A 26,815-nucleotide genomic window follows, 5' to 3' on the forward strand; every position below is an offset into this window, starting at 1 on the left:
GTAAATTTTTAAAAATAAAACAATAGAAGCAACTATTAATTTAAAATTGTAATATAACCAGTTCAAGCAAAACTGCAAATCGCAGAATTATGACCTACATAGTTTTTTCTCTACTTTGTATAGTGAAATAATGTACCCCATATTATTTTATTCGTATTGGAAGTTTGCTTATATCTACCATTAATCAAGGTAAACAAGTGTATTAGAGAACACTGATAACAGAAACCAAAGTCTTAATCTAGTAAACAATCAAAAGACATGGAGAATAACATCGCAGTCTGGTTGAATGAATTACATGAACGGCTCAGACACTGAAAGAACTAAGAACAACATGTTAGACAATGTCACTGAGTTATTATTTTGAACGTCGAATTACTGTCCTAACAATTCATAGCTGGGCTAAATGACACTGAATTTATTTCAACAGGCTGAACTTTTCTTGCTTTTCATCCTTTAAATTACTTTAATTAATTAAGAATGTGTGTGTGTGTGTGTGTGTGTGTGTGTGTGTGTACACATTGGATCTTCAGAGACATCATAGGCAACCTGCATGAGTTAGTTGTGGTTTCTAGGCACAGAATTCAGGTTGACAGGCCTGATAATAGACCCCTTCCTTGCTGAGTCATTGCTCTTGGTTTTCAACCATTTAAGTCCCATAAATAAAATTAAGACATTCTGCTTTATGAGCCCAATAAGTTATTTTTTATTTAGAGAACATTGAATTACTATATTCTAAAATATATCTTAAATCAATATATTTTATATATGAAAACATTGTGTTTCACCATGATACTTTAATTTAAAAACAATGATAATAAAATAAAAAAGTTTAGAATAGTTTCAATAGCAAAGAAAGAAGCAACTGAATGTCACCCTTCCATGAGGTAATCCTTAGTAGGTAATTTATTTTATTTTTCAGAGATTCATTTTTTTCTACTAAGAAAAATTACAGGTTTGAATCTGTTTGGTCATGTCAGTGTGGTGTGTGCTGTATTTTTCCTAGTTGCTCCCACAGCAGAAAAGACATTTTACCTTTTATTATTCTGTCATGGAATCAAGCATCACACACTGACGGAAGTGATATGCACTTTTCAAGGCACTGACTGATGAGGGTCTAGTACATCATTAAGTAGAATCTTGGAAGTTGAGATGTGGACAAAAAAACATTGTAGGTTGCTTGGGAATGTGGTGTAATTACAAGCAGAATTCATGAATTTTAAGTAGAAGAAGACTATAGATGAACCTGGCTTAAGGGACGTCTCTGCTACTACCTGCCAATTATATTTTATGGAGAGGAATGTAAATGTCTTTAGGTGATGGATACTAGAACAACTGAAGAATGTATATCAGCAAGTTATCTGTGAAAAAAGTGTCTCAAACTTACTGCCCTAAGGTCCTTACTTTATCTAAATTCTTAAAAGACGTAATTATACCCATGCAGCAGATAGATGTCAAGAGACTCGTGACTGTCCAACTGAAATCCTCACTGTCTCCAACGTCTGGCTTCCCAATCTTCAACATCCCCACAGACTGATTGCTAAGAGCTTCCTTTCAAAGTTTTCAGAGGGTTACTGTGTTTTTTTCTGAATTAATATATTTCAACTATTATTTTCTTAAAAATTATCAAATTTTGTTACATAAAAACTAACTTAAACAGAGTGAAACTTGCTGAGTGGGCCACGTCAGCACACATCTTTAAGAAGTTCTGTAAATATGCTGTTTACCCAGTGAAGTCTGTAGTATTCACACTCATCATGTAACTTATTTAATTTCTGAAATACAAAGGGTTTAGGAACTGAGAAATTGCTCAGTGAGCAACGTACTCTAACAGCCCTATACAAAATCCAGTTCAAGGGTACCTGATATCTCAGTTCTGAGGAAACAGAGACATGATGGTCCTGGAAATTGATAGCTCTTATTCAATTGGAGAGATCCAAGGCAAATGAGAAGCCCTGCCTCAAAAAGGAAGGTGGAGAGGCCCTTAAGGAAAATACCTGGTGTTGATTATCCTCCATTCCTATATACATGCTCATTAATTCCTCTCTATATATGCATATATGTGTGTGTATTTCTATACATGCATATGTATATATGAATGAATGATTTATTAGAGTGGCTTACAAGCTGTGGTCCAGTTAGCTCAATAGTTGTTTAACAAAGAAAAGTAAAAGAATCCAGTAATTGCTCGGTCCTCTAGACTGGATGTCTCAGCTGGCATTCTGGAATCCTGAAGATGTAAGCTCTAATGCCAGTGAAGGAGTGTATTTGCCAGATAAAAACAGAGTTTTTTTCTTCCATGTCCTCTATATAGGCCAATAGAAGGTGTGGTCCCGATTAAAGGTACACTATCCACGACAAAAAAATCTCAGTAAAGGTGTATCTTCCCACCTTCACAGTCCTGGATTAAAAGTGGGTCTTTTAAAATTCAAATGACTTCAGAAAAAGTACCCCACAGGTATACCCAACCACTTGGATTTTAGTTCATCTCAGATGTAGTCAAGTTGAAAACCGAGAGTAGACATCATTCTGAGGCTGCAGGTGTGAGGCTAGAGCATCAACTCGCCATCACCCACCTGAGAATGCAATACGCCTCCCTTATCTAGAAGAAGACAAGTGAAATAGTTCCTTATTCAATAAAAGTATGAGAAGAACAATTGCTTGGTGTTTTTGTTTTTATTTCCTTTGGGTGTTTTATCTGTAGGTAAGCTTGCTTGTATGTATGGCTTGAATGTATAAGAGATCCTGTCTCAAAAAGTCATGTGTAGATCAGGAAGATGCCTGATGTTGGCCTGTGTCCCCATACAGCACCCTCAGACTATTTGTTTTCCTGGTGCCCTTAAAAGCTAGAAGAGGGTTTCGGATCCTGGAGTTACGGACTGTCATCAACTGTCATGATGATCTTGGGAATTGAACCAGGATTTTCTGGAAGAATAGCTGGTACTCTCAACCTCTGAGCAATCGCTCCAGCCCCAATTCTTCATTACTTTTATGGTACAACGTAGACATAGTGCTTTTCTGGAAGAATTAACTTATTTCCTTAATATAATTGTTAGGTTTAACAGAAAATATAGTGTCCCACGCAATTTAGAAATGTTAAAATATTAAGAATATTGCTGTTTTACTTTTAATTAAATGTTGAATTTAAATGTTATGAAGTCATTCTTTCAGAGCATGGGATGTCCAGTCTCTTATTAAATCAACTATGTCTAGTATTTCCTGCGTATTTTAAAGTTATTTCTATTTTAACCCTTGTTTTAGTTTAAGTAAGCGTTTAGTCAAATGTATATTATGAAGTCTGTTGGAATTCAGTTCCATATTTAAGTAATTCCATTTTGTAATCATACTTTCAAAGTAGCTCTTCTACTTGCAGTAAATATCAGAAATTAATATAACAAGAAAGTCAGGAGCCCAGTGAATTAGCCTAGACAGTTCATATTAACATCCAAAGACAACCTCATTTCCCAAACTTGGTTTGTATTTCACTGCATTAGCAAACTTTTTAGCAGCCCTGGTAGGGTCTTAAGGCACTATTTCTAAATTTAATGCTTTTGTGAACTTAAGTCACACATTAAAATTATCTTAATGGGCCTTTTTGTCAATTCTTCACAATAGTATTACAAAAGGAAGGGAAGAGAAGATACATTTAAAAAGCAAATGGAAAAGAACTCAATGGGAGCCTATTTAGGCTACCTGTTGATGAGCCTGTTAGAGAGTCATTAATATGCGGATCATTGACATGATAGACCGTAATGACTCCTCCAGGGACCTATCAGTCTATTGTGTCAGAAACTAGTTAGGGATTCATTAATGTGAAGACTCCTGACTTCTTAATATGCAAATCATCGATGCCAGGCAATGAGGCATACCTCTCAAATGTCCGTATTTTGTGTTACACATTTTCTCTGCCATCCCCTCACCCACACTTTCTGTGAACTGCGTTTCCCCCTTCAATCTTCTGTGACAGATTTCCTCACAAACGATTCTGCGCTCTAGTGGAACCCACCAGTTCATATTCAAACACCTCCTCCCCTTCACTCCTCGCTTCTTTGATTTAAGCCGGGTTTAAAAATGTACAAACCACTTGAAGCATTTTGACTAAATCAGTCAAAATTTAGTATAAAATATGATTTCATATTTTTCTCCAGTGTCTAATTGGTTTTTTTGCTCACAACAGAGCCAACTGAAGAAAGTATTCTTAAAAAGTCATAGGCTTCAGGAATGTGTAGTGTAAGCAGCCGCTGCATAATTTGTAGTGGGAGTGGGTCGGGGAAATAGAGTGGAGTAGGGCGAGAGCAAGCGAGCAGATAATAGCTCAAGGGAGTATGCAAGGAAGAAGATGCAAAGTACTCGCAGAAGACCAAGGATCCGCACTAAGGTGCAGCCCTGAGCAAAGGAACGAATAGAAAGCACATGGTGTCCAGTGCACAGCAAGCAAACCCTAAATAATACTATTGTTTTGACATTTTATATATGTGCAAATATAATACAGCTACTACCGATATTTAAACAGTATGGAAATGTCAGAAAAGAAAAGTTGGTCAGGATTTGAAGTAATAGACTTCTACCATGGTCACCAAGTACATACCGCTGTGATAACAGTGTCTGTGGAAGCCACAGAAAGGCATTGACCTGTCCTTTGGAGTTCAGATACTCTTCATCTGAGATCTTACATGTTGCCCTTACTCATCTTCTTGCTACTTTACAATATTAGTTTCATTTAAAATATACTACAGGCTTTTAAAATAGAAAAGAATGTGGGTTTATGAATGTGTGTAAGAGAAGCAGTATACTTTGTTACTATTTTCTGCTAAATTGTAGGAAAAACAGACCCATAGTTTTTTTTTTTTACTTATAAATGCCTTACCACTTATGCTGTATCCACAGAAATCTATATTAATCTATCATAAAATATAACATGAAACACGAAATCAGTCATAAAAATTTTTGATTAGGTTCTCTCTATCTTGAATAGATTTTATATCAGTTTTATTTTACTAAAGCTGTTTAGGCAGAAGGTAATATTATTTTAACATAAATAATATTTATTAGAACATTTATCACCAGCAGCAAATTATATTTTATATTTTGGCTGGTGTTCATTTTAATGCTAAATGCCAGAAAACACTTTAACATTGCTTGTACTGCTAAGGTTTCAGACTGGAGTATAGAAGTGCAGATTTAGAGTTTATGTACCTAGATGTGTGGGTTCAAGACAAGAACTCTGAATCAAGGAGCATCCACGTCAAACACTGGTACATTACCCATATCACTGACAACATGTGGCCTTGGTGAAGGTCAGAAGTTCATAGTGTGAAGAAAGGTCACTGAGCTCAAAATTTAGGCACCACTCTGAACAGAGTAATTTTCATCACAGTAAAGAAAGCTGAGGCAGAACAGGGCTGGAATATCACAATTACAATATGATGCTGAAGAAGTCAGATTGGAATATCACAATAGCAATATGAAGGTCAGGAAAACAGATTGGAATGCTAATGAAACTTGAACCATACACTGAAATTGTTGTGCCAATAAAAGAGCTTTGTTTTCCTGAGACGGAGTTATGTTGACAAAGGTCTGAACTATACACTTCTAGTACTGCGGTACACAATTTACTGTCATCAGTGTAACTAGTTCTGCAAGGGATTTTGAAAAAATGCAATACTCCTGCCGTAAGTTCACAATAATGCTAGATAAAATTCAACATGTTTTCGTTACAAGAAAATTTGGCTTGTGCTTAAAACTGAGTCACAAGACCAGGCAGACAGGAAAGCTACTCTATCATCATGAAGTTTACAGTCTAATGAAAGACAAACAGACAATAGTGCTTCAAAATCCCCTTCAGGGCTGGGTGAGAGAGCTCAGCAGATCAGAATGCCTGCTGTGTAACATGATGACCTGTGTTCAAGTCTTTCGAAGCCAAAGATTCTGGCTTTATCTGCACACCATAGCATCTCTAGCACTGTGAACTCAGAAGGACTCAGGGGCTTGCTGGAGGCCTAGCTAGCTCTAGATTCAGTGAAAAACTCTGCCAAGGGAACAAGGCAGAGAGTGACAGGTTAGGACACCTGAGGCCCTCCTTGGGACTCCACACATGCACATGTGCCTATACAATACACAGACCTCCCATGTGCAGGAGGCAATGTGCACACTTACATGGCTGCACAGGCAGGCAGACAGACTACACACACACACACACACACACACACACACACACACACGCATGACTGAGGTAACAATTATGAAACAGCTCAAACAGCAATAATAACAATGGAACTGTAGCACATCTGGGGAACTAAGATAGCCAGGCAAGGGTTTCCTACAGGAAAAATTTCATCTGAAATCTGAAGATGAGCCAGCCCAGCAGTAGGCTATGCTGCGGAAGCCCAGGAACAAGATGGTAGGAAAGATTTTATGGATCTCCTCTTCCTAGGTTAAGAAAAATACCAATATAGTATATGACAGTTTAAGGGCGCAACCCAGGTTAATCCCACTTCCCCTAAAAGCTCTACTCTCATGGATCTCACCTTTCACCTAAAATTGTTTGAAGGAGTGGGGGATTATCTAAACCTACAGGAAGGCAGAATTCCAGATCTACTATTGTCAGTTGAAGACATAGCTTAATTGAAACTTACATACTGATACTTGGTGACTTTACACTTTTGCTGTAGGAAACCCTACAGCCAATAGCCTTTAATTTACTCGCCCACTCGGGCGTGGTCACTTATACTGTTTATGCCAATGTAAATCATGTAAATCACGCCTCTGGCCTCTTTTCCAGCCGTGGGATTCAGTTGCTCTTCTCCGTTCCAGCAGAGGATATTGACTTGTGAGTCTACCCCTAAATAAATAACTCTATGATTCTCAGATCTGAGCTAGTGTGGGATTTCTTTTCAGTGTCCTTCTTCACACTTTTCTGAATACTCGGATGCTTTTTCGCATCTACCTAACATTTCGTTCTCCAAACATAGCTAGCATTTTCCCTCTTGTCAAGTATTTCAGTGACAACAAATCTTCTTTAATGCTTCAGTGTCTTAAAACAAACAAGCACACAAGCAAAAAAATAAAAGAAAAGAAAGAAAGAAAAAGAAAAAAAACACTCCCTAGAATTTCCTTTTATTTTTAAATAGAAATTCACTTTATCACGCTAAGCAATGCTCTTTTTTCCCTCAAAGAAACTTTTTCCAACCTGCTGCACAGACAAACATCTTTGATAAATACCGTTTGTCCTCTGCATTTCTAAGTCTCGCAAACCATAATGCTGGTCCTATTCATGCATACAAATTGCTCATGTGACATTTTTCCAAAGTTCCATTTCATTTGGATTTCTAAGTTGCCAAAGGTTAAACAGCCTTATTCATTTTCAGATACTACAACTAATAACAGATTTAGGGTATTTTTAAAATTAGAACTCAATAATATTTCTATCTTCTGTTTATACTCTGTTCAGTCTTGCACATACCAGAACTGTGTGGAAAGCTTTAAAAATTTCTTTGTGCCTAGAACTTGTCCCAAACCAATTAACTCGGAGTCTTCAGCAGAATGAGAATATGGGTGTCTTCATGTTTTCTATATATTCTATTTCTCCTACAAGTACATCTATAAAACATTAATTTTACTATATTATAAGAATCACAGACCTAGAAAGACTAGGTAACAGGACGGACTTAAGGAGGAACACTCAGATTTTCCTGGGAAGGGAAAATAAAAGAAATGTTATGGGTTGATTGGAGATGGGTGTGGATGGAAATATGAGGGATTAGGTGGGAGAATGGGAGGAGAGTACTGAAAAAGATTACTGGAAAGTGGGGAACACTTCAGGGTCAGAATAGAAAGCTCGTGTGAGGGAAACTTGAATCTACAAAGATGACTCCAACTAAAACTCCTAGAAGGAGGGAATACACAGCATAAATTGACCATCTCCTGTGACCAGTAGAGGGACTGGGATACCAACCCAGTCACATAACCTTCAACCTACAGTCTGCACTGTTTATGGGATATACTGGGGTAAGGATGGCACAGAGATTTGGGGTGTGATCAACCAATGGCTAATCCAGCCTGAGACCCATGCCATGAGAATAAACCCACTTATGATACTGTCTGGAGTGCCAGAATCCAGAGGCTGGAAGGCCTAAAGACCTAGGAAGAAATGTCAATATGTAATGATGCCTAACAAAATTCTGCTATACTCATAGATTGGTGCCTATCTCAAAAGTCATCGGAGAAACTTCATCCAGCAATTGATGGAAACAGATGGAAACCCACGGTCAAACATTAGAGAAATCTCAAGGAATCCTGCTGAACAGCGGGAGGAAAGATTGTAGGAGCCAGAGAGGTCAACTAACCTGGGCTCATAGGGTCTCATGGAGACAAAACTGACAACCAGAGTCTACAGAGGACTAGACAAGGCCCTCTGAAATATGTGGCAACCATATAGCTTGGTCTTCTTGTGGGATTCCTAGCAGTGGGAGCAGGGGATGTCCCTGACACTCTTGCTAGCTTTGGGGATCCTATTCCTCATACTCAGTTGCCTCGCCCACTCAATACAAGGGGAGGTGCTTAGTCTTACTGTGACTTTATATGCTATGCTTTGTTGATATCCATGGGTGGCCTGCCCTTTTCTGAAGAGTAGCAGAGGAGAGGTGGACTTGGGGGGAGATGAGAGTAGAGCTTTGGGAGAGGGACTAAAAGAAGAGGAGGGAGAGAAAACTGTGCTCATGATATAAAATAAATAAGTGTAAAAAATTAAAAAAAATGTAACAAGAAAGAAAAATTACACACTATACCTGAGCTAATTTATATCTTGATTTTGTGTTTATATACAGTAATGAAACAACAAATATGTTTGCTCATTGTATACGTATATAATTGCAAAAAAACAGCCATCATTATTTTGTTGACAATTACTACTTATTGTAAAACTGACTATGTTTGCAAAGACTTGAATCTGGTCCAGCAAAATATTTTCTATTTGTTGAACTCAGTGGCAAACTGTCAAACAATTACTCTAAATGCAAGCACCATAAAGCATATTGCCAAGGACATGAGTAGCCTAGATCCCATAAAAGAAACAATTAGTGTCTGGAAGTGAGAGTAATAGAGACGAGGTGACATTTGTTTAAAAAGACAGAACAAGCAATATAATGACTTGAATGCAAGGTCACAGATAATGCTGATAATTTAATTTGTGGACATTTTCTCATGTATAAGGAAGTATTTCACATAAAAATATGAGTAACTATTCATATTCTTGTCTTTGTTTTTCTGATACAGTATAAGAATCTTACAATATTCCACTCACTGTCTTTCAGACTTTCTGTTCAATAGCTTGCTTGATTTCTATCCACATTATTCTGATTTTGTAGAAAATATTTTTTCACAAAAGCCAATTTATACAAACTATCTAATGGATACGAAAATCATAGTGTATATTCAAGACCAAGCATTTTGAAAACAAGATGCTATACAGTGATTTAGAACTTCGAAATGTGAACTTAGATGGGGAGTCTCTTCTTTGGCCACATTAACTGTAGCAACTCTATCTTCATGTGAAGAGAATTAGTAAGGAGGACATTCAGGAAAATCAAAATACCTAAACCAAAGGATTTAAAGAGAGTCTGATGTTAAAGACAAGGGGTAGAGTGATGGATTCATCTGGGTCTTTCCTGCCCTTCTCCTTTGTTCATCTAAACTGTTGGGTAGGAATCGTCACTGCCGGAAATAGCACAAACACCAACAGAAGACTGTAAAAAATGAAGCGTCTCCTCTGTCACTCTTTATTTTAAAACTCTTCAGAGCGGCGCTTCTCTTGCCTTCAGTGTCAGATATGACTCCCAGCGGCCATGTGCCAGTGGTGGAAGGCTCCCTCGAGGAAGAGAGGCACCCTGTCTTTTCCCTTCCATTGACACATCCGTCTTCGAAAATCACATGATTAATCTGTTGTTTATTATCTATATTACTTTTTTGTCCATTAAATGTGAGCTACGTGAGAACAAAAATGGTGTCTTTTCACTGATATGTCTATAGTGCTTAAGACAATACCTGAAGAAGGTGTTCAGAAAGTAGTTTTCAACTGAATGAAGATCCTCCAATTAATTTATTTTTGTAAGTGATGTTTATTAAAACTGTCTATCAGTGCACAAAAGGAGCACAGTCAGTGCTTTCTTACTGGTATTTTGTTTCCTTATTTTGTGTTAACCAAGATCCCAAACTTCTCAATCTTCAGGTTATTATAGAAGCAGTCCTACCAATTTCCATGTTTCAATTTCAAAAAAAAATACATTGAAATGCCCATATATTGAAATGTTTCAACCTGTTTTTCAAGTTTGACCACTATAATTTCTCTCTTTTGGGCAGTCTGACTGGCTAATAAAGTCAACAATTTGCCTCTTTTTTGCTATTAAATTCATTAATCATTTCTACTCTATATAAAAGTTTTCCACCCTATTTCTCTAATGCCCATTTTTCTATAAGTATATGAATTCCACTGGATATGTCTCATTCCATGTGATACATGACATATCATTGTCAAATTCTATTGCATTTAGTTAGTATCCATTTAGAAACATATTTGAAGTTAGTAGTTAAGGGTAAAATTAGGACTCTGTGAACTCTTTATGATTTTTGTGTAGTATATGATGGCAATCTGAGGAAATGCAGACCCTCCCTAGATACAAACTAAGCTTCTTATCTTATATATTTCCTAGGCAAAATTTCTTTCATTGCAAAATGGAGGTGGACCTGCTTACTACAATGTATGGATGAGATATAAAGAAGATAAAATATAAAGTCCCTAAGCTTATATAAATAGAAATTTCTAAATTGAGGAAGAACACGTCAATTTACCAATGTAGTAAGAGTAAATAAAAACTGAAGTCCATTGAATATATTTCATCATACACGAGAATAAGATCACATGGCTTTTGTCTTTAACAAGTTCTAATAAATACAGCTTATCTTCATGCCCAACATTAGACTAATAAAATAAATTTGCTCAAAATGATCAGGAGTAGTCAAGGAGTTCTAAAATATTTGAGGATAGATATAAATAGCACAATATAGCTCTTCTAACAATGTCAGCATAATTTTGAAGATAATTCCATGTTTTCTTCAGATACTATAATGTGTCACAGAAAAATATGCTTTATTATGCCTTGTTGATTGGCTAGCAGCTAATCTCCAGGGAAAAACCTACTCTATCCTAATAATAATTTCAGTAGGAACATCTTCAAATTTGTCTGTTGAAAGTTAATAGAAAAATAACAAAATTCATGCCACAGAACCTCAGTTATTAGTTAATCTCACTGGAACTTTTATTCTGATAAAATAAAATGTATTCATGAATGATGTACATTATCTACTTCAATAACATATTTAGACTCAGTTTAAAGAAGTGAAGGGTTTTATAATAGACTTATTTAGGTTACTTATATGTATGTTAATATAAGAATGAATTGATATACTGTTATAGATAGGTCAGATTTCTTTTTCTCATAAAAGACAATGATTTAGAATTCATGTGAACTTCAATATATGTTTCTAATTTTTATTGTCAGACAATTTTATCAGATTTTATACAAAGCTTTAAAAAATTAGTTTCACAAAATAGTACTAAGAATACAAATGGAATCACATGCTAATATTTTTATCAATTTTTAAATGTATTTTATATGAGCAAAATAAGCAATTGATAACACACTAGAAAACTGTCACTGTGTAAAGTTCATTTCCTTAAACTATATTTTACTGATAGTTATTATGTGTGTTTGTGTGTGTGACATATATTTAGGGATATAAACACGTGGAGATGAGATGACGAATTGTGGAGTCCGTTCTCGTTCATGGTTCCACCCTCATATGGTTAAGGAAATTTAGTGCGTGTGCTTTTTCTGCTGAGTCACGTTGCTGGGCCTGGCTAAAGATTTTAAAAGTGAAGCTGATGCAGGTAGGGGAGAAACCCGGAGTTAACATGTAAAGAATGCAAACAGATCCATATATATCCCAATGCAAGAAACTCAAGTCCAAATGGATCAAAGACGTCAATATAAATCCAGTAACACTGAACCTTATAGAAGAGAAAGTGGAAAGTAGCCTTCAATGCATGGGCATGGGAGATAACATAGACACAATGAGCAACAATAAACAAATAGGACCTTATGGGACTGAGAGGCTTCTGTAAGGCAAAGGACGCAGTCAATAAAACAAAACAGTTGCCTACTGAATGGGAAAAGATCTTCAGAAATCCCACATCAGACAGAGGTCTGATCTCCAAAATATATAAAGAACTCAAGAAACTAAACATCAAAATACAAAATAATCCTATTAAAAATGGGGTACAGATCTAAACAGACAATTCTCAACAGAAGAATCTCAAATGGCCAAAAGTCACTTAAGGAATTGCTCAACATCTTTAGTCATCAGAGAAATGCAAATCAAAATGACTCTGTGATACCATCTTATACCTGTCAGAATGGCTAAGATCAAAAACATCAATTTAGCTTATGCTGGAAAGGATGCAGTGTAAGGGGAACAATCCTCCATTGCTTCTGGGAATACAAACTTTTACAACCGCTTGGAAATTAGTATGACAGTTTCTCAGAACACTGGGAATCATCCTACCTCAAAACCCAGCAATATTACTCTTGGGCAAATACCTAAAGGATGCTCAATTATACTACAAGGACATTTGCTCAACTATGTTCATAGCAGTATGATTTGTAATAGCTAGAACCTGGAAACAACCTAGATGTCCCTCAACCAAAGCCTGAATAAAGAAAATATGGTATATTTACCAAATGGAGTACTACTCAGTTGTAAAAAAAAAAACAACGACATCTTGAAATTTGCACAACTAGATGAACTAGATAAAAAACATTATGAGTGAAGTACTCAACCCAGAAAGACAAACATGGTATGTAATTACACATGAGAGGATATAAGACATAAAGCAAAGGCTAACCAAGCACAGTCCACAACCCTAGGGAATCTAGGTAACAAGGAGAGCCCTAAGATAGTCAAACATGGATTCCCTGAGAAGGGGAAAAAGACAAGATCTTCTGAGAAAACTGGGAGGATGAGAATGGCGGGGAGGAGTAAGGAAGAGGATGGGGAGAGCAGAAAGGGGTGGGAGGGAGAAGAACCTAAGGGAGTGAGATGATTGAGATGAAGGAAGGACAGAGAAGGAGAGCAAGGAAAGTGATATCTTGACTGAGAGGAGCCATTATGGGACTAAGCAAGAAACCTGGCACTAGGGAAATTCCCAGGAATCCACAAAAATGACCCCAGCTAAGACCCTAAGCAATAGCAGAGAGGGTGCCTGAATTGGCCTTGCCCTGCTGTCAGATTGATGGCTATCTTAATTGTCACCATAGAACCTTCATCCAGCAACTGATGGAAGCAGATGCAGAGATCCACAAAGGAACACTGGACTGAGCTCTCAAGTCAAGTAGAAGAGAGGAAGGAGTGATAATATGAAGAACGAGGTCAAGACCACGATGGGGCTAACTACTGAAACAGCTTACCTGAGCTAATGGGAGCTCAGGGACTCTGGCCTGACAGCAGGGGAACCAGCGTAGGACCAAACTAAGCTCTCTAAATGTGGGTGAAAGCTGTATGGCTGATATAGTCTGTGGGGTCACTGGCAGTGGGACCAGGTTCTATCCCTAGAGCTTGAACTGGCTTTTTGGAGCTAGAATGGTTAGGAGGGATACCTTGCTCAGCCTAGATATAGTGGGGGAGGGCCTTGGTTCTGCCTCAAAGTGATGAGCTAGCAGTTTTGACTCCCCACAAGAAGCCCCACCCTCTTTGAGAAGTGGGTAAGGGGGAAGATAGAGAGAACAGAGGTGGGGAGGGAGTGGGAACTGAGATTGTTATATCAACGAGAAAAGATTTAAAAAAATACTTAAAATTTAGAAACAGTAAAAAAAAAGATTTTAAAAGAAAAACCTTTGCCTTTAGTAACATTTGACTAAACCCCTTGACTATAATTTTAAGTCATTTTATTAGACAATGGCCTGAAAACTTTATATTTATATACATTTATAAGTCTGATGCCATAGTAAGTTTAAAAATCAATGTTTCAATACTGAATTTTATATAAAGGATATATCAGAATACTTTTCATAAGACTTAACATTTAAAACTTGCCACATTACCTTACTTTTTGTAGTTTCAGATTTTCATATTTGATTGGTTTCATGTAAGGACAGACCAAGACGCCTAGTGAGTTCAACACCACAGGGCATCTGGAGATCACTAACATGGACCAATATCATAAGAAAGAAGGAAGGAAGGATTTCTCTGTCATCAGGCACACAGTGTCTGCCTTGGTCTTTCCTTGTTCAGTCTTGGACTGTTCTGCTTCTGTTTTTTTATATCCTAAGAAGAGGGAAGCCAAAGACTGACTAATAGATAAGTCTCTAGAATGAGAGTATAGACTCACTGATATTGCTGGAAAGTAAAATTGGAGTAACTCAATGGAGGAATGCTTCCAAAGACACTGAAAAAAAAAAGACTATTTTTATGGTAATTTGTTCCTCACTTTGATAATGTATTTATACCTTAGAAGCCTAAAATAACTTTATCTACATGTAGACTGTCTACACAATAGTAAAACAATAAATATATTGAAACCTATTTTTGATTTTCATTCAATTTAAATAAGTATTTAATTTTTACAGGATGAAATTGACATTTTATGTTGTTTATGTTATATAAACAGTAAAGAAAGATGGAAGAGCTAGAAGCCTCATACATAACATACATGTCTGTACTTCCACGAGAAATGGGATGCTTTAACAGGAGATACTGAACTCAGAATGAACTGATATGGCATCATCACTCTCTAATATTCCTAAAACTACAACAGACTCACTGTTTGTATTCATAAATGCTGACAACCTTTCTAAATATTTATATTTTATAATGATGTAGCCCATTACATAATGGAGATTTAATAATCTTAATACATATATAGCGAGGTAATAAAACAGTGGGCACCGTGGGGGAGAACATAGTTAGTAATTCAGTAATTAGAACTGGCTGCAACCCCAGCTATGTGAAGGATTACATTGAAAAACTCAATTGCAGTTCCTTCATCTTTATCTATAAAAAGCTGCTCTCAAGTTTAAAGGAGTGAATGCATTTTTTGTAAATTAGCTATATAAGTCTAAAAATTTGTTCCCATTCCTTTGCCTATTTATGGTCCACAACATCCCGGTGACTGTTTTTTTTTTTTTCAATAGTCTTGATAAGTAGTAAGAGGCCATCTTTGAAAATAGATTTAGTGAAATGCTTCCTTTTTGTATTTTATATAGAGGAATAAAATAAAAATTGGAAAAGTTATAAATGACAAAATACTTGAGAGAATTTGAAAAGTAAAATCATTTGTATGGGGACTGCCGACAAATGGCCAATAGTAAGCATTCTGATTCTGATAGGGGCTTTTGCAGTCAGATTCAGAAATAATAAACGGAGCAGATTTGTACTAATTTTTATTTATTTCCAAAGATAAATTGTATAAACTATATTATGCCCAATACAAAGCCTTTTAGTTAAGGAAAGCTATTGTATTTTGTATTCTCTGAGCAGTAACTCCATAAGCCAGAGTAAAGAAAGTATAGAAAGTAATGAGAAGTGAAAACCTTAAAATATTGCTAAGTCAAAAGTAGCCTCAAGATTCCTGTGGAGATATATTTATAAGACCTGTAAACATAACCTTAAATTTTTGTATTATTTTAATGGTCTGCCATTTAACCCACATCTGCTTTAAACAGGATGTTATAATACATAAAGTATAAATTCTAGACAAATCATTAGCAATTTGAAAGGGGCTTATGTATATGTGGTCATACACATGCACACACACATGCAAACACATGGACTGGTGGAGTCAGGAAGTTTTATATATATTCAAAGTATTTCTGCTTGGAGATGCAGTGTTAACTTACTCACACGAGGATATACTCAGTCATTATAAATTTCGTCTGCTCTATAGAACTGTACAATCAGTGATAGACTCAAGGACTGTGTACCTCTTTAGCCTGCTCAGACTGAACCACCCAGGGCCTCTGAATCTTTGTACCTGGCAACACCAGTTCCTTGTAAACATGGTGCCATTCATGGCTTATCCAGTTGACTAGATAAGTTAATGGGCTCATTCTTCTCTGACACTGAATTAAGCCACTGCAAACAGTTTTCCTATTTATTAGCCCAGACCTCAAGGAAAACATCTAAAATTATTGAGGACACTTAATATGGAAAATAGAGAACAATGATTAAAAACCATACCTACCTGCTTAAATTAAAACTGTAATATTAGAGACTCCAGTATTTCATTCAACTAAAATCTGGAAATAACTGAATGACTAAAAATTAAAGTGTTATGAATGGACATGTTACAATCACATAGCTTCCTTATCAAATGTATTGCTGAATAGCACACATTTAGAAAAGAATTAATAAGAAACCATAGAGAATTGGCAACTTTCAGAATTACTCTGTCTGAAAGTAAAGGATAGGATTTAAAAGATTCTTCTACAATTTGACTCAATGTAAATCATTCATAAATCATGTTTTACACACTGGATATGCTGCTAGGGGTAGAACATGAGTCAACCATTCATGAGACCCTTTCTGAGCACTTTGACAAAACAAGAGGAAAAAAAAATAACAACATCTAGTCTAGTGTTGTATTAATTTTATAAAACATGACCGTAACTTTATTTCCACTGAACAGAGTAATTATCCTGTCTTTCTAAAGAATGTAGCAATTTTCTGTTGTGCCCAGATATGATTTTTCTGTTGGTTACTTTAAATACCTAAGTTGTGTCAATATTTTATAAAACTATAACTTAATCTCCAAGATTAGATGCAGTTTCCTTCCCTGAGCAATGCTATGTAACCACATAGCACTGTAATCAGCAAAGAAATTTTCTGACATCTTTGAATGGGAGTCCGGTGTTTTCATCCTAGACTACAGTAAATGAGTAAGTTTTATAGTGGTTGAATTATGTGAAATAAGCCAAAATTCCACTGTAGTGTTGGGATTCTGTTGCTGTTAGAGGGCAAATGGATGTCTGTGTCTTTCACCATTTAACAATATTTACAAATATCAATTTGACAGTAAACTATTTTGATTTAATTACTGCTATAATAACTTCAGAAAGAACAAGATTCAAGCTCTTCACTTGAACTCAAAACAATTTTTTTCTTATAGTATGAGGATTTTGTGTGTAGTTGCAGTCTGAATGTCATTCTCAGCAAACACTGAACACGCAGAGGAGCACGGAGGAAGAGAGTATCAAACCTTCTGAAGATAGACGTGGAGAATACACATTTGATCTTTGTAAACAAATACTGAAGAACATTATTCCAAATCATTAATTTATTTGCATAACTTTCACTTGGTCTTTAAACACAGAGATGTATGATTAACCCTTCAAAACAAATCACAGACGGGAACATGTTAATTAAGGATACAGAAGAGAGCCTGGAGAGATTTGAACTCTGAGTCTGAAAAAAAATGTTTTTTTTCCTTTAAGCACAGAGGTGACATAGATACAAGGATGAATAATAAATTTTCTCTGGATAAAGAAATTATTTAAAATTACTCTTCTAGACATACATATAAATAAACAGCAAGGTTGTACAGCTAGAGTTTTTGATCGAAAGAGCATCTTTTTGTTATAACTCATTTTAAAAATGACCTAAACTTTAATTTCCAACAAGGTTAATATCCCCATCTTATACACACACATACACACACATATTATATAATGACATATATTATATAATATAGTGTGTGTATGTGTGTGTGTGTGGAATGTGACACACATACATTAACTATGTATGTAGATATATAGATATATATTATCAATATATACTAACAGATACTAACAAATTGTTAATATATAGATATATATCTATATATTAACTTTAGATATATAGATAGATACTGATATACATATATTAACTATGTATGCAGATAGATATAGATATTAACGTACAAGTCTCTGATTCTGAAAATAATTTTTTCCACAGAAGCATAATTGATGCTTTTTGGTTAGTGTCAAATGCTTATTGAATGTGACTAATTTAGAAACTATTTTTATTCCCTTGGGTGGTGACCAAAGGAATGATAATGAGGGGCAAGTATTTCGCCATTAACCCTAGGCACAGAGCTAGGCCAGCCACATTCAAGAGGGTAAACTGGAATTTATCACCACTGCCATTGAGATTACATTTGGGAATATCTCCAAATGTCAGCAACTTGGTTTGGTGAATTGTGTGTGAGTTAGTATGCTTCTTATTGTAGCTCTAAAAATAGTATTATAATCTCAGTTTTACATCTTAATGAAATGGAGGCAAGATACAGTTTCACGAAGTTCAAACAGCAACTAATTAGAGAGGAAGCCAGAAGGTGATTTCTATTGTACTTTACTGTTTTTAGAAGCCAAATACACAGGACTACTTCAGACCTAACCTTTTGCCACAATTATCCATGTAAATCTATCCTGCAGTCAACAGCATTCTGGACTCTAAAATTATCCATTTGCATTATTTTTTTCAAACTCAAAGATCTCTGTGTAACTAATCTTGGTGGGTATATGACAACCCTTATGAAACATGTCTATAATTAAGGGAGGGAGAAGATGGGTTTGTGTGTGTGTGTGTGTGTGTGTGTGTGTGTGTGTGAGAGAGAGAGAGAGAGAGAGAGAGAGAGAGAGAGAGAGAGAGAGAGAGAGACAGAATTTGTGTACATACACTGCAGGCAAGACCACTACAGAGAGGTGTCGAATTGTAGCTTATCTTTTTAAGTCCAATGAGACACTGGACAGTCAAACCCACCTGAAGTTTGCCCTGAAGTCATTCTGTCAAGATTAGTCTTATTGGTGGTTGGGGTAAAATATAGGAACAGATTTAAAAGAAAATGAAAAATTACCTTTTTATACTTCATGATTTGCCACCATATGGTGGGGGTAGCAGGGGCTCTATCTAACCTTACAGGCTGAAGATGGACTCCAGTAGAAAGTATGGACTCAGAACAGGTATTTGAAATACAGTTTCAGCAGATTCCTTCTAGTAGAGGTTAAATAACACTGGAGGATGACCTCCTTCTCCTTTCTTCTTGCAGAAAAAAGAAATCCACACTCATCTAATAGTAGTCTAAGTGTGTAAGAGCACAGCCTTCTACAACACCAGGAAGCCCTGGAGCTTTGGTAGGTCTCCAAGGACAGTCAGCAGATTGGCCCTCTCACTGTCAGGCAGCTGGCAGCTCTCGGCACCCTCTTGAGGGGCCTGTGCAGCTGCGGTTAATGTTTCCATGCAGCCTTGCCAGAGGTCCCTCCCCTCAAACAGGTCCAGCTTCCACAATTAGTGTGTATTCCAAACGAGCTAGGTATGGAACACATTGGGTCCCCGCGGCCTCGTGGAGCTATTTACATGGCTTTGGACGCTTTCCAGGATTGCAGACTACGTGGGATGTGTAAATTAAGGAACTCTCACAGAGCGATGGCTGTGACTGGAACATACACCGCGGCTTTAGCTCAAGCCCGTTTTCTACTGCTTTTCTTGGCTTCATTTTCACAATTTTATTGTTCTGAAAGACAAACGTTCTGTATTTCTAAAACCACACTTTAGAAAGAATGTCTTTCTTTCCCTTTCCTCCATGTGCCTAGCTCTATTCCTCAAGCATGAAGAAAAGAGAAGGCTAATCATTCTTTTCTTGGCATTAAAGCCACATGGGGCTTTTATTTGCAATCACCTGGCCAAGTCGTAAATGCCATTCATCACCTATAAAAAATGGTTTCTTTAGTTAGAATAATAAATTGATTTCAGTTAATAAAATAAAAAGCCAGGTGAGCTGATCTTGTGTCTAGTGGGGAACCTGCATTAAACAGGTGTGTGGAAGAAGAGCAAGTTACAGGAAGGCCATTCCTCTAATCTTGAAGCCTAAAAATCCCAAATCAGAAATATTTATTTGTGAGTCTGTGGCTTCAACTATATACTCACAGAATACGAGATTGACTTTGCTGGTTTTTCTCTCCCACACTCCTCTCTGCCCCGTGAGCTATTTTTCTCTCAGAGTCTCTCCAAATCTTCATAACCCCAAGTTTTTGTCTCATTTCCCAGTTTGTTACTGCTCCTTAGTGACACCGAGCCTGACACACTGGCCCTGAAAGTACAGTAATTTAATTCTTTGGGAATCTGGACAAGGAAATTGTTGATGTCAAGAAAAACAGTGTCAGTCAAAGCTCAGGAAGTTAGCTATCAGAAGAAGACTTGCTGATGTTTTTGACGGTGACAATCCCAGAGCTGTGGATGCTTAACTTGAATGTATTCAGCATTCATTTGGAACCATTAAGGGTGCAATATCATCTGGTTTTCATACCAACCATCATGATATCCCTACTAGACTAACATGATTTCTTAAAAGAAAAGACATCTCCAACCACACAACGTCTATCACAGACTTTTTTTTTTTCTCCAATTAAAATGTGTGCTTGTTCAATGCCCCAAATGCCTCTTTTACTCCTTCAAGAATGGTCTTCCAGGACTGGAGAGATGGCTAAACGGCATTGAAAACTTCTTGCCGAACCTGATGACCTGAGTTCAATGCCTGGAACTCACCTGGAGCATGGAGAAAACTGACTCCTTCAAGTTATTCTTTGACTTTCACATGGATGCTGGGAGATTTGGCAACCCCCACCCCAAAATGGTTTGAACAAAAAAGGAAGAGACTTTCAATTTTCATCTATTAAACGATTGAACTTGAGCAGTTACTACTAAGTTTTTGTCCTGCTTTAAGTCACTCAAAAATATAAGGTCAAACACATCTCAAGAAAATGGACACTTTAAGTTTTCTTATGGAATAAAATCTTAGCGAGAGGCAAAGGAATGCTCTCCACCTGAGCATGAGGAGCCGTGAAATTAAAAGGCTGCAATTTGCGGCAGCCTGAGCCGCAGTGTGTGTGTTTACAGATTCCTAAGTTGAAGCTAGTCTTGGCCTGTTTAAAGCAGTTAACTAGGACTTTCAGTAATTTACTAGTAAATTCCAAAAAAACTGAAAACTATATCAAAATCATATACATGTATATAAATATATATAACATCCATTATATATATGCATATATATTTATATATAAAGTGGAAGTGTCAAAAATATTCCCCCAATAGACCATTGCTACTCACAATAAACCAAGGAGAAAATCAATCCTACTTGCCCAAGTCTACATGTCTAGTCTATGGGAGATCAGGAACTTACCTTAGAGATGCTTAATATCCAAGCTTTCAGTTACTGTACTGTATCTGCATTCTCTTTTTAACTTATTTGTAGTTGCACATTGAATATGACTTGCATCAATGGCATTTCTCACCAAAATGCTTGCTTAGTTTTTTAACTAGCATCTTCCGCATTGCTGCCTGTGTGGTGACACCTAATAAATACCCCATGTTGCATGTCCTTCACTTACATTAGATACCCTCAGTCACATGCGGTCACATGTCTTTGGTGACTCTGATATTCTTTCTATATATTTCAAGTTACATGGAGTAGTAAGCCTCAAATGAGAGTAGACCATCCGCACCAGAGAATACATTTACAAACTCCAACCTGAGAAAAGTTTCCACAAAGAGAACATCACACCTGCGTGGTGATGAGCACAGCAGAACCTGCCTTGCTGCGTGTGTGCCTGCAGCTTGTTCTGTACTTATTAGAAGGGATTATTGACACTTTCAGAAAATACAATCTCAAGGAAACCAAAAGCAAATTAACTTTGGTATGAAAGGAAACTGAAATTAGGTGTTGCTCTGTGCACTAGAATAGCCTAATTTTCATTTAATTCTGAGTTCTTTCACACACGATTCTTAATCTACATAAGAATCACAAATTCATGTATATTTCTATTCAATTTTTGTCTCGTAAAAGAAATGTCCTCTAAATCAAACAGCATAGAGAGAATAAAATGCTTTGTAAAATTCCTTTCCAATCTTACAACTATTTTGGGTGTAGGGAGGGTATTTCAGAGCTATATCATTATCAAATGAGTACAAGTTTATTTTAACCATGGGTACATTTAGTAAAATAATACTAATGGGGTATCCCTCTTCTTTCTTGACCAAATTCTTCCCAATTAAATTCAACTGCACTGTTCATTTAGAAATTTGATAATGTTCTCTTGTGTGAGTTCTAGGAATATTTGAAGGCCCATTGCATATAAATTATATCATGGAAAAGCTGTATAAATATTCTATTATGGCACATGCTGTTCTGAGGATCTGTTTGGATTTCCTTTATACACTCCATCTTGAGTGGTATATAAATCAGATGTAAAAATTCATGTTGAACTGAAACTCAGCACAGAAAGCCTATTCCAGAGGTGAATGCTTTCTTCAAAATGTGGTTTGAATTACGTTGGTCATTTTTAAGTTACAGAAGTACAGAAAATGTATTTGTGGTTTTGAAGGAAAGAGGTTTTTCCATTTTCATAACTCATTAGGAAACTTTACAGGCCTTTAGACCATTTTGTGGTTTAGTTTTGCTCAGTCTTTTTTTTTCTCCAAAGCGATATTAAAAGCTGAGTGGTGTCTGCTATGAGCTGCTGATTACTGTTCTAAGTAGAAAGGTGTGTGTGTGTGTGTGTGTGTGTGTGTGTGTGTATCCCCCAATGATACCATGGCTAGAGTACATGATTGTCTGTACTACATACATAGGTCTGTCAGCTCCCCTTTGTTTACTCTTGGTATCGCATGAAATATGGTCTATCACATGAAGACCTGAACTCAGTTCAGAATGTACTGCTTGACATTGTGAATCTGCATTTTTAACTCACAGAAAAAAAATACTGAGTTAAATACTGCTTTCTTTTGCCAAACGTTCTTACGTTCCTTAATTTCTGTTTGCTCTAACAGGCTCAGCCAATGACTGGCTGCATGTTTAAAAGTATTCAATAATTAAAAATACATATGTTTTTGTGCAGAGGTGGTACTAATTCACTGAATTACTTTTTGTGTATAGATAATGTGGCTGAGTATTATTACAAACAACCAGGTTTTTATTTTAGCATATGTAGAAGTTATGAATATATTATCTCTTTCAATAATATATATTAAAAACTAAGAAAGTCTCATTTGGACTGAGAAAGTAGGCAAAGTTCACACAGTTAGAGTAAGCTTCTTTCAAGTTACTTGAACATAAAATTAAAGCTCCATTCTCTTATATATCTGAAATGCTTTAACCTATATTGCTTACTTCACTAATCCAAGAGATCAACAATTTTAATAATTACTACGTAATGCTTTATCCATTAAAGCACAAAATTGTTAATATCTTCTCGAAGCAACTTTTTAAAAATTTCTATTTAGTACTTAGAGTCTGAGTTCCCTCTTCGTCATGTTAAACTGTTCCCAGTGAAGTCACTGAATTGTTTGTTTGGGGAGGAGTTGTGATGAATCACCTGGAGAATAATCAAACGTTTGCCTGTTTCTAGCAGAGCAGTGGGGATTTTTTCCTTTGGGATACAGTGATGGACAGACAGTGATCTCCCTGCTCCTGAATGTTTTATCTGCTAACCTAGTGTCATGGAAATTAGCCAGCGCTATACTACAGAGTGAGCTGAAGGCTACTTCTATTTTTCAACATTAACAGAGAAGCAGGGTTACTAATGAGGGGTCATATCCCCAAACTCAAATCTTTGGAGTTGAATATCCTTATTTCTATCTGGGTCATTTTTTTTATTCTGCTCCACTTACTTTTACTAAATTGCTCTAATTTGTGTTCCATAATGTTACACTTGGTATAATTTTAAAATGTTATATGCAATTTATACATCACTACAATTATCTTTTTGTTAGTTTATTATTAAATTTATTTCTCTTATGATTTAGCCTAGTATAGTTTTCCAAAACACCTTTATATAATCCATTCAGTCATTAAAATCATCATTTTAGTTTTGGAGGGAAAATCTACACATTTTATTTTTTAAGCACCGGGTACATACTGAAATACAATTTTATGTTAGCTAAATATGTTTCAAAGTGAAAGATGGGCATTTAAGAATCATTGGAAATAAATACACTCTAAATAAAATAATTTCATAACAAATCCTCTATAATTCAAGATTTGAGATCAAGCAAATAATCTACACATCAACCAACCCACTTATTTTCCTTAATTTAAAATACTACAATGCTATTATTTAAACAGCCTTGACTTGCTAAATCAGACATTAATTTTCATGAGCAAGAGGTTTTTTGTTTGTTATTTTTATGCAACATGCAAACTCATGACATTTTAGAAACTTCCAAGAATGTAAAACATCTCCTCACCTTGATTTTACCTTTAAGCAGCCTTTTATTTGTCTACTAGAAGCTTCTTCCAATGGTTTTACGGGCTCCGGCTCTTTCCTTTTCTTTTGACAAACCAGTACATAATTGGTGCCATTATTATTTGACCAAAAGGTACCAACAGAAGTTTCATAGCGTATACAAAACTCAACTTTACTGCCATCTTTTTGATACGGAGGAACCAATGAAATCTTAAAAGAAAACTGGTCAGTTTCACCATCACATGAATTAGGAACATATTCTGCTAAAATGTCATAATGCGACTGCCAGTCATCCAAGGACATGCGCACGTATACCAACTTCTCAAAGGAAATGTTCAGAACTCGAATGATGCCCTTCACACTTGTCGACCCGGGAAGGTATTCAGTTGACTCCAGTACGGCTTTCTGAACTTGAAGCTGTCCCATAAGCCCTTCTTTAGAAGAAGGCAGTTCAAACAGTGGAGACAAAACATATTCTTCTGTGTGGAAGATGTTCCTACTTAAGTCAAAATCGGCTGAACTTGGTAAATCCCAGCAATCAAATTCTTTAACGGACACAAGACTAAATCCAAGACTGTCAGCAAAGGAAACCCTCCTGGACGCTGAAGTTGGGGTGTCCAGGTATGTGTCTTCAGAAGATCCTCGTCTGCTTGGCTGAGGGGAGAAGCCAGGCTTGAAGGTCGCTTTAACTTCTTCATCTTCACACACAGAATCTGACAGATTAGGAACCCCTAAAAACTTATCTTTGCGAATCTGACAAGGTTCTTCAGTGGGCTCCATTGGGCTGTCTGATATCAATAAGAGAAAACTGTACAGCTGGTAGAGGCTGATATTTGAGATACTGAGGCTTAAAATAAGTGTAAGGTTACAGTTGACATTGCAAAAGAAGTCAGCTCTATAAATAGGTCCAATGGCTTGTAAACTATGCTAGCCTGCGTCCAAGGCCTTTTATATGATAGCGTCCAGGCTGCTCTGGCTAGTGTCCTCCAGATTTAACTCTTGATGTTACAAGTTGTATTTGTTTAATGAGCTCAGTTCCAGAGACATAAAAATAATTTTTGTCACTAAGAATATTAAAAATAAAGGCAAAAATGCTTCTTTAAGTAGTTGCTATGAAATTTTAAGTGTGTAAGGGAAATAAAAGCAGTGAAATAATGAATATGTACTGTGAAGTCAATCCACTCTTGAAGCAGGAAATATTAGACAGGGAATATATAAATATTTCTAACTTGGAGAGATCTATAACTTGCTGAAATGATAAATAGAATATTCTGAGACTTACAGTGTCAAATATTGACTGGCAAGGGGTGAAATACAGGTGCAAAAGAAATAAGTAAAAAATAAGCTAGAATAAAATTAAAATACTCCTATGCCTTAGCCCAAAAATCCACCAGCAAGAAATCTTATTAACATGATGGAAACATATGTACAAGTCAATGTCATTGTGTGCTCATAACTAAAAGTTTATTTTTAAAAATCTCCAAATACTATTGAAAGGCTGTCATGCAGGAAAAAAAATAAATAATGCTACAAAGATAGAATCCTTGCAGTCAATACAAAAATGAAACAGTTAAGTATAAAAAGAAAAAGGGAAAATAAATGTGCACAGGTGTTTGTATAATTAATTCCTGGAAAGTTTCAAAAGAAATTTCACTGGTTTAGCAATAGTGATGGAGACTGGAGTCATTTTTGAAATGTTGAACATGGCATTTTAATTTCAGCACAAGTGAAATATAAAATATAAAGTAAAAGCGGTAACTCTTTTTTTTTTAAATCGAAAGGTGCAAATGGCATCCTGTTTTTCAAATGACAACTTCATAAATATTGCAATTTACTGTACAACTTTAATTGCACCAGTTCTGTGACTGAAAATTTACTCTCCAAAGCTGGAAATGGATGGCACCTAGGAAATAATAACATGAAACTCTTTGGGTTATTTCTCATCTACCTAGCTAGGGTGATTATGGGCCATATGAATCTTTTCAGACTGGCAAACAGATGTTACTGCAAATCAGGGGATGAGGAATAGCTATTTTTCAAGGTACATAAAGTACATCATTAGGTAGTGAAAGGAACTGGCAACAAGATTTTATAAATGGTAAGCACCAAACAAGCATGAAAATAATTGAATACGGGAAGTAGCCATGTAATTCTATTCTAATGTAATTTATCCATTGACTTATAGAGGTCAAGACCTTGGGTCCATATTGTGCTTCTAGCTCTTAATAAAATTTTCCAAACTTTTCTGTTTAACTTTTATAGTGTAGTGTGAAGAACAAAACATGATGCCCAAAAGCTGTCCTAATAGAAACAATCACGTCTGTTCTTTGTGAAAGGCTGGCTTACATATTAATCGATGATAGTGCAGATATCCCATACAGGTCATGTTAGGAAAATATATGTAATTTGATTTCTGATATGTTTTTCCTTGACTAGAGTCTGCAAAATTAACTTTACAAAATTATAAAAGGGATGGGCAGTGGAAAATGGCCTTT

General features: G+C 36.1%; 1 protein-coding gene across 1 annotated transcript in view; it reads right to left on the reverse strand.

The window, feature by feature from the left end:
• Positions 1-25,224, reverse strand: part of Ppp1r3a (protein phosphatase 1 regulatory subunit 3A) — a 42,969-nt gene extending 17,745 nt beyond the window's left edge. The window contains exon 1 of the mRNA XM_048448979.3: positions 24,322-25,224. Coding sequence (XP_048304936.3) covers positions 24,322-25,100 — 779 coding nt within the window. The 5' untranslated portion in view covers positions 25,101-25,224. The remainder of the gene's footprint in view (positions 1-24,321) is intronic.
• Between the last annotated feature and the right edge of the window lie 1,591 nt (positions 25,225-26,815).

This window comes from Myodes glareolus, chromosome 25 (assembly GCF_982192425.1).
Source record: "Myodes glareolus chromosome 25, mMyoGla1.1, whole genome shotgun sequence".
NCBI lineage: Eukaryota > Metazoa > Chordata > Mammalia > Rodentia > Cricetidae > Myodes > Myodes glareolus.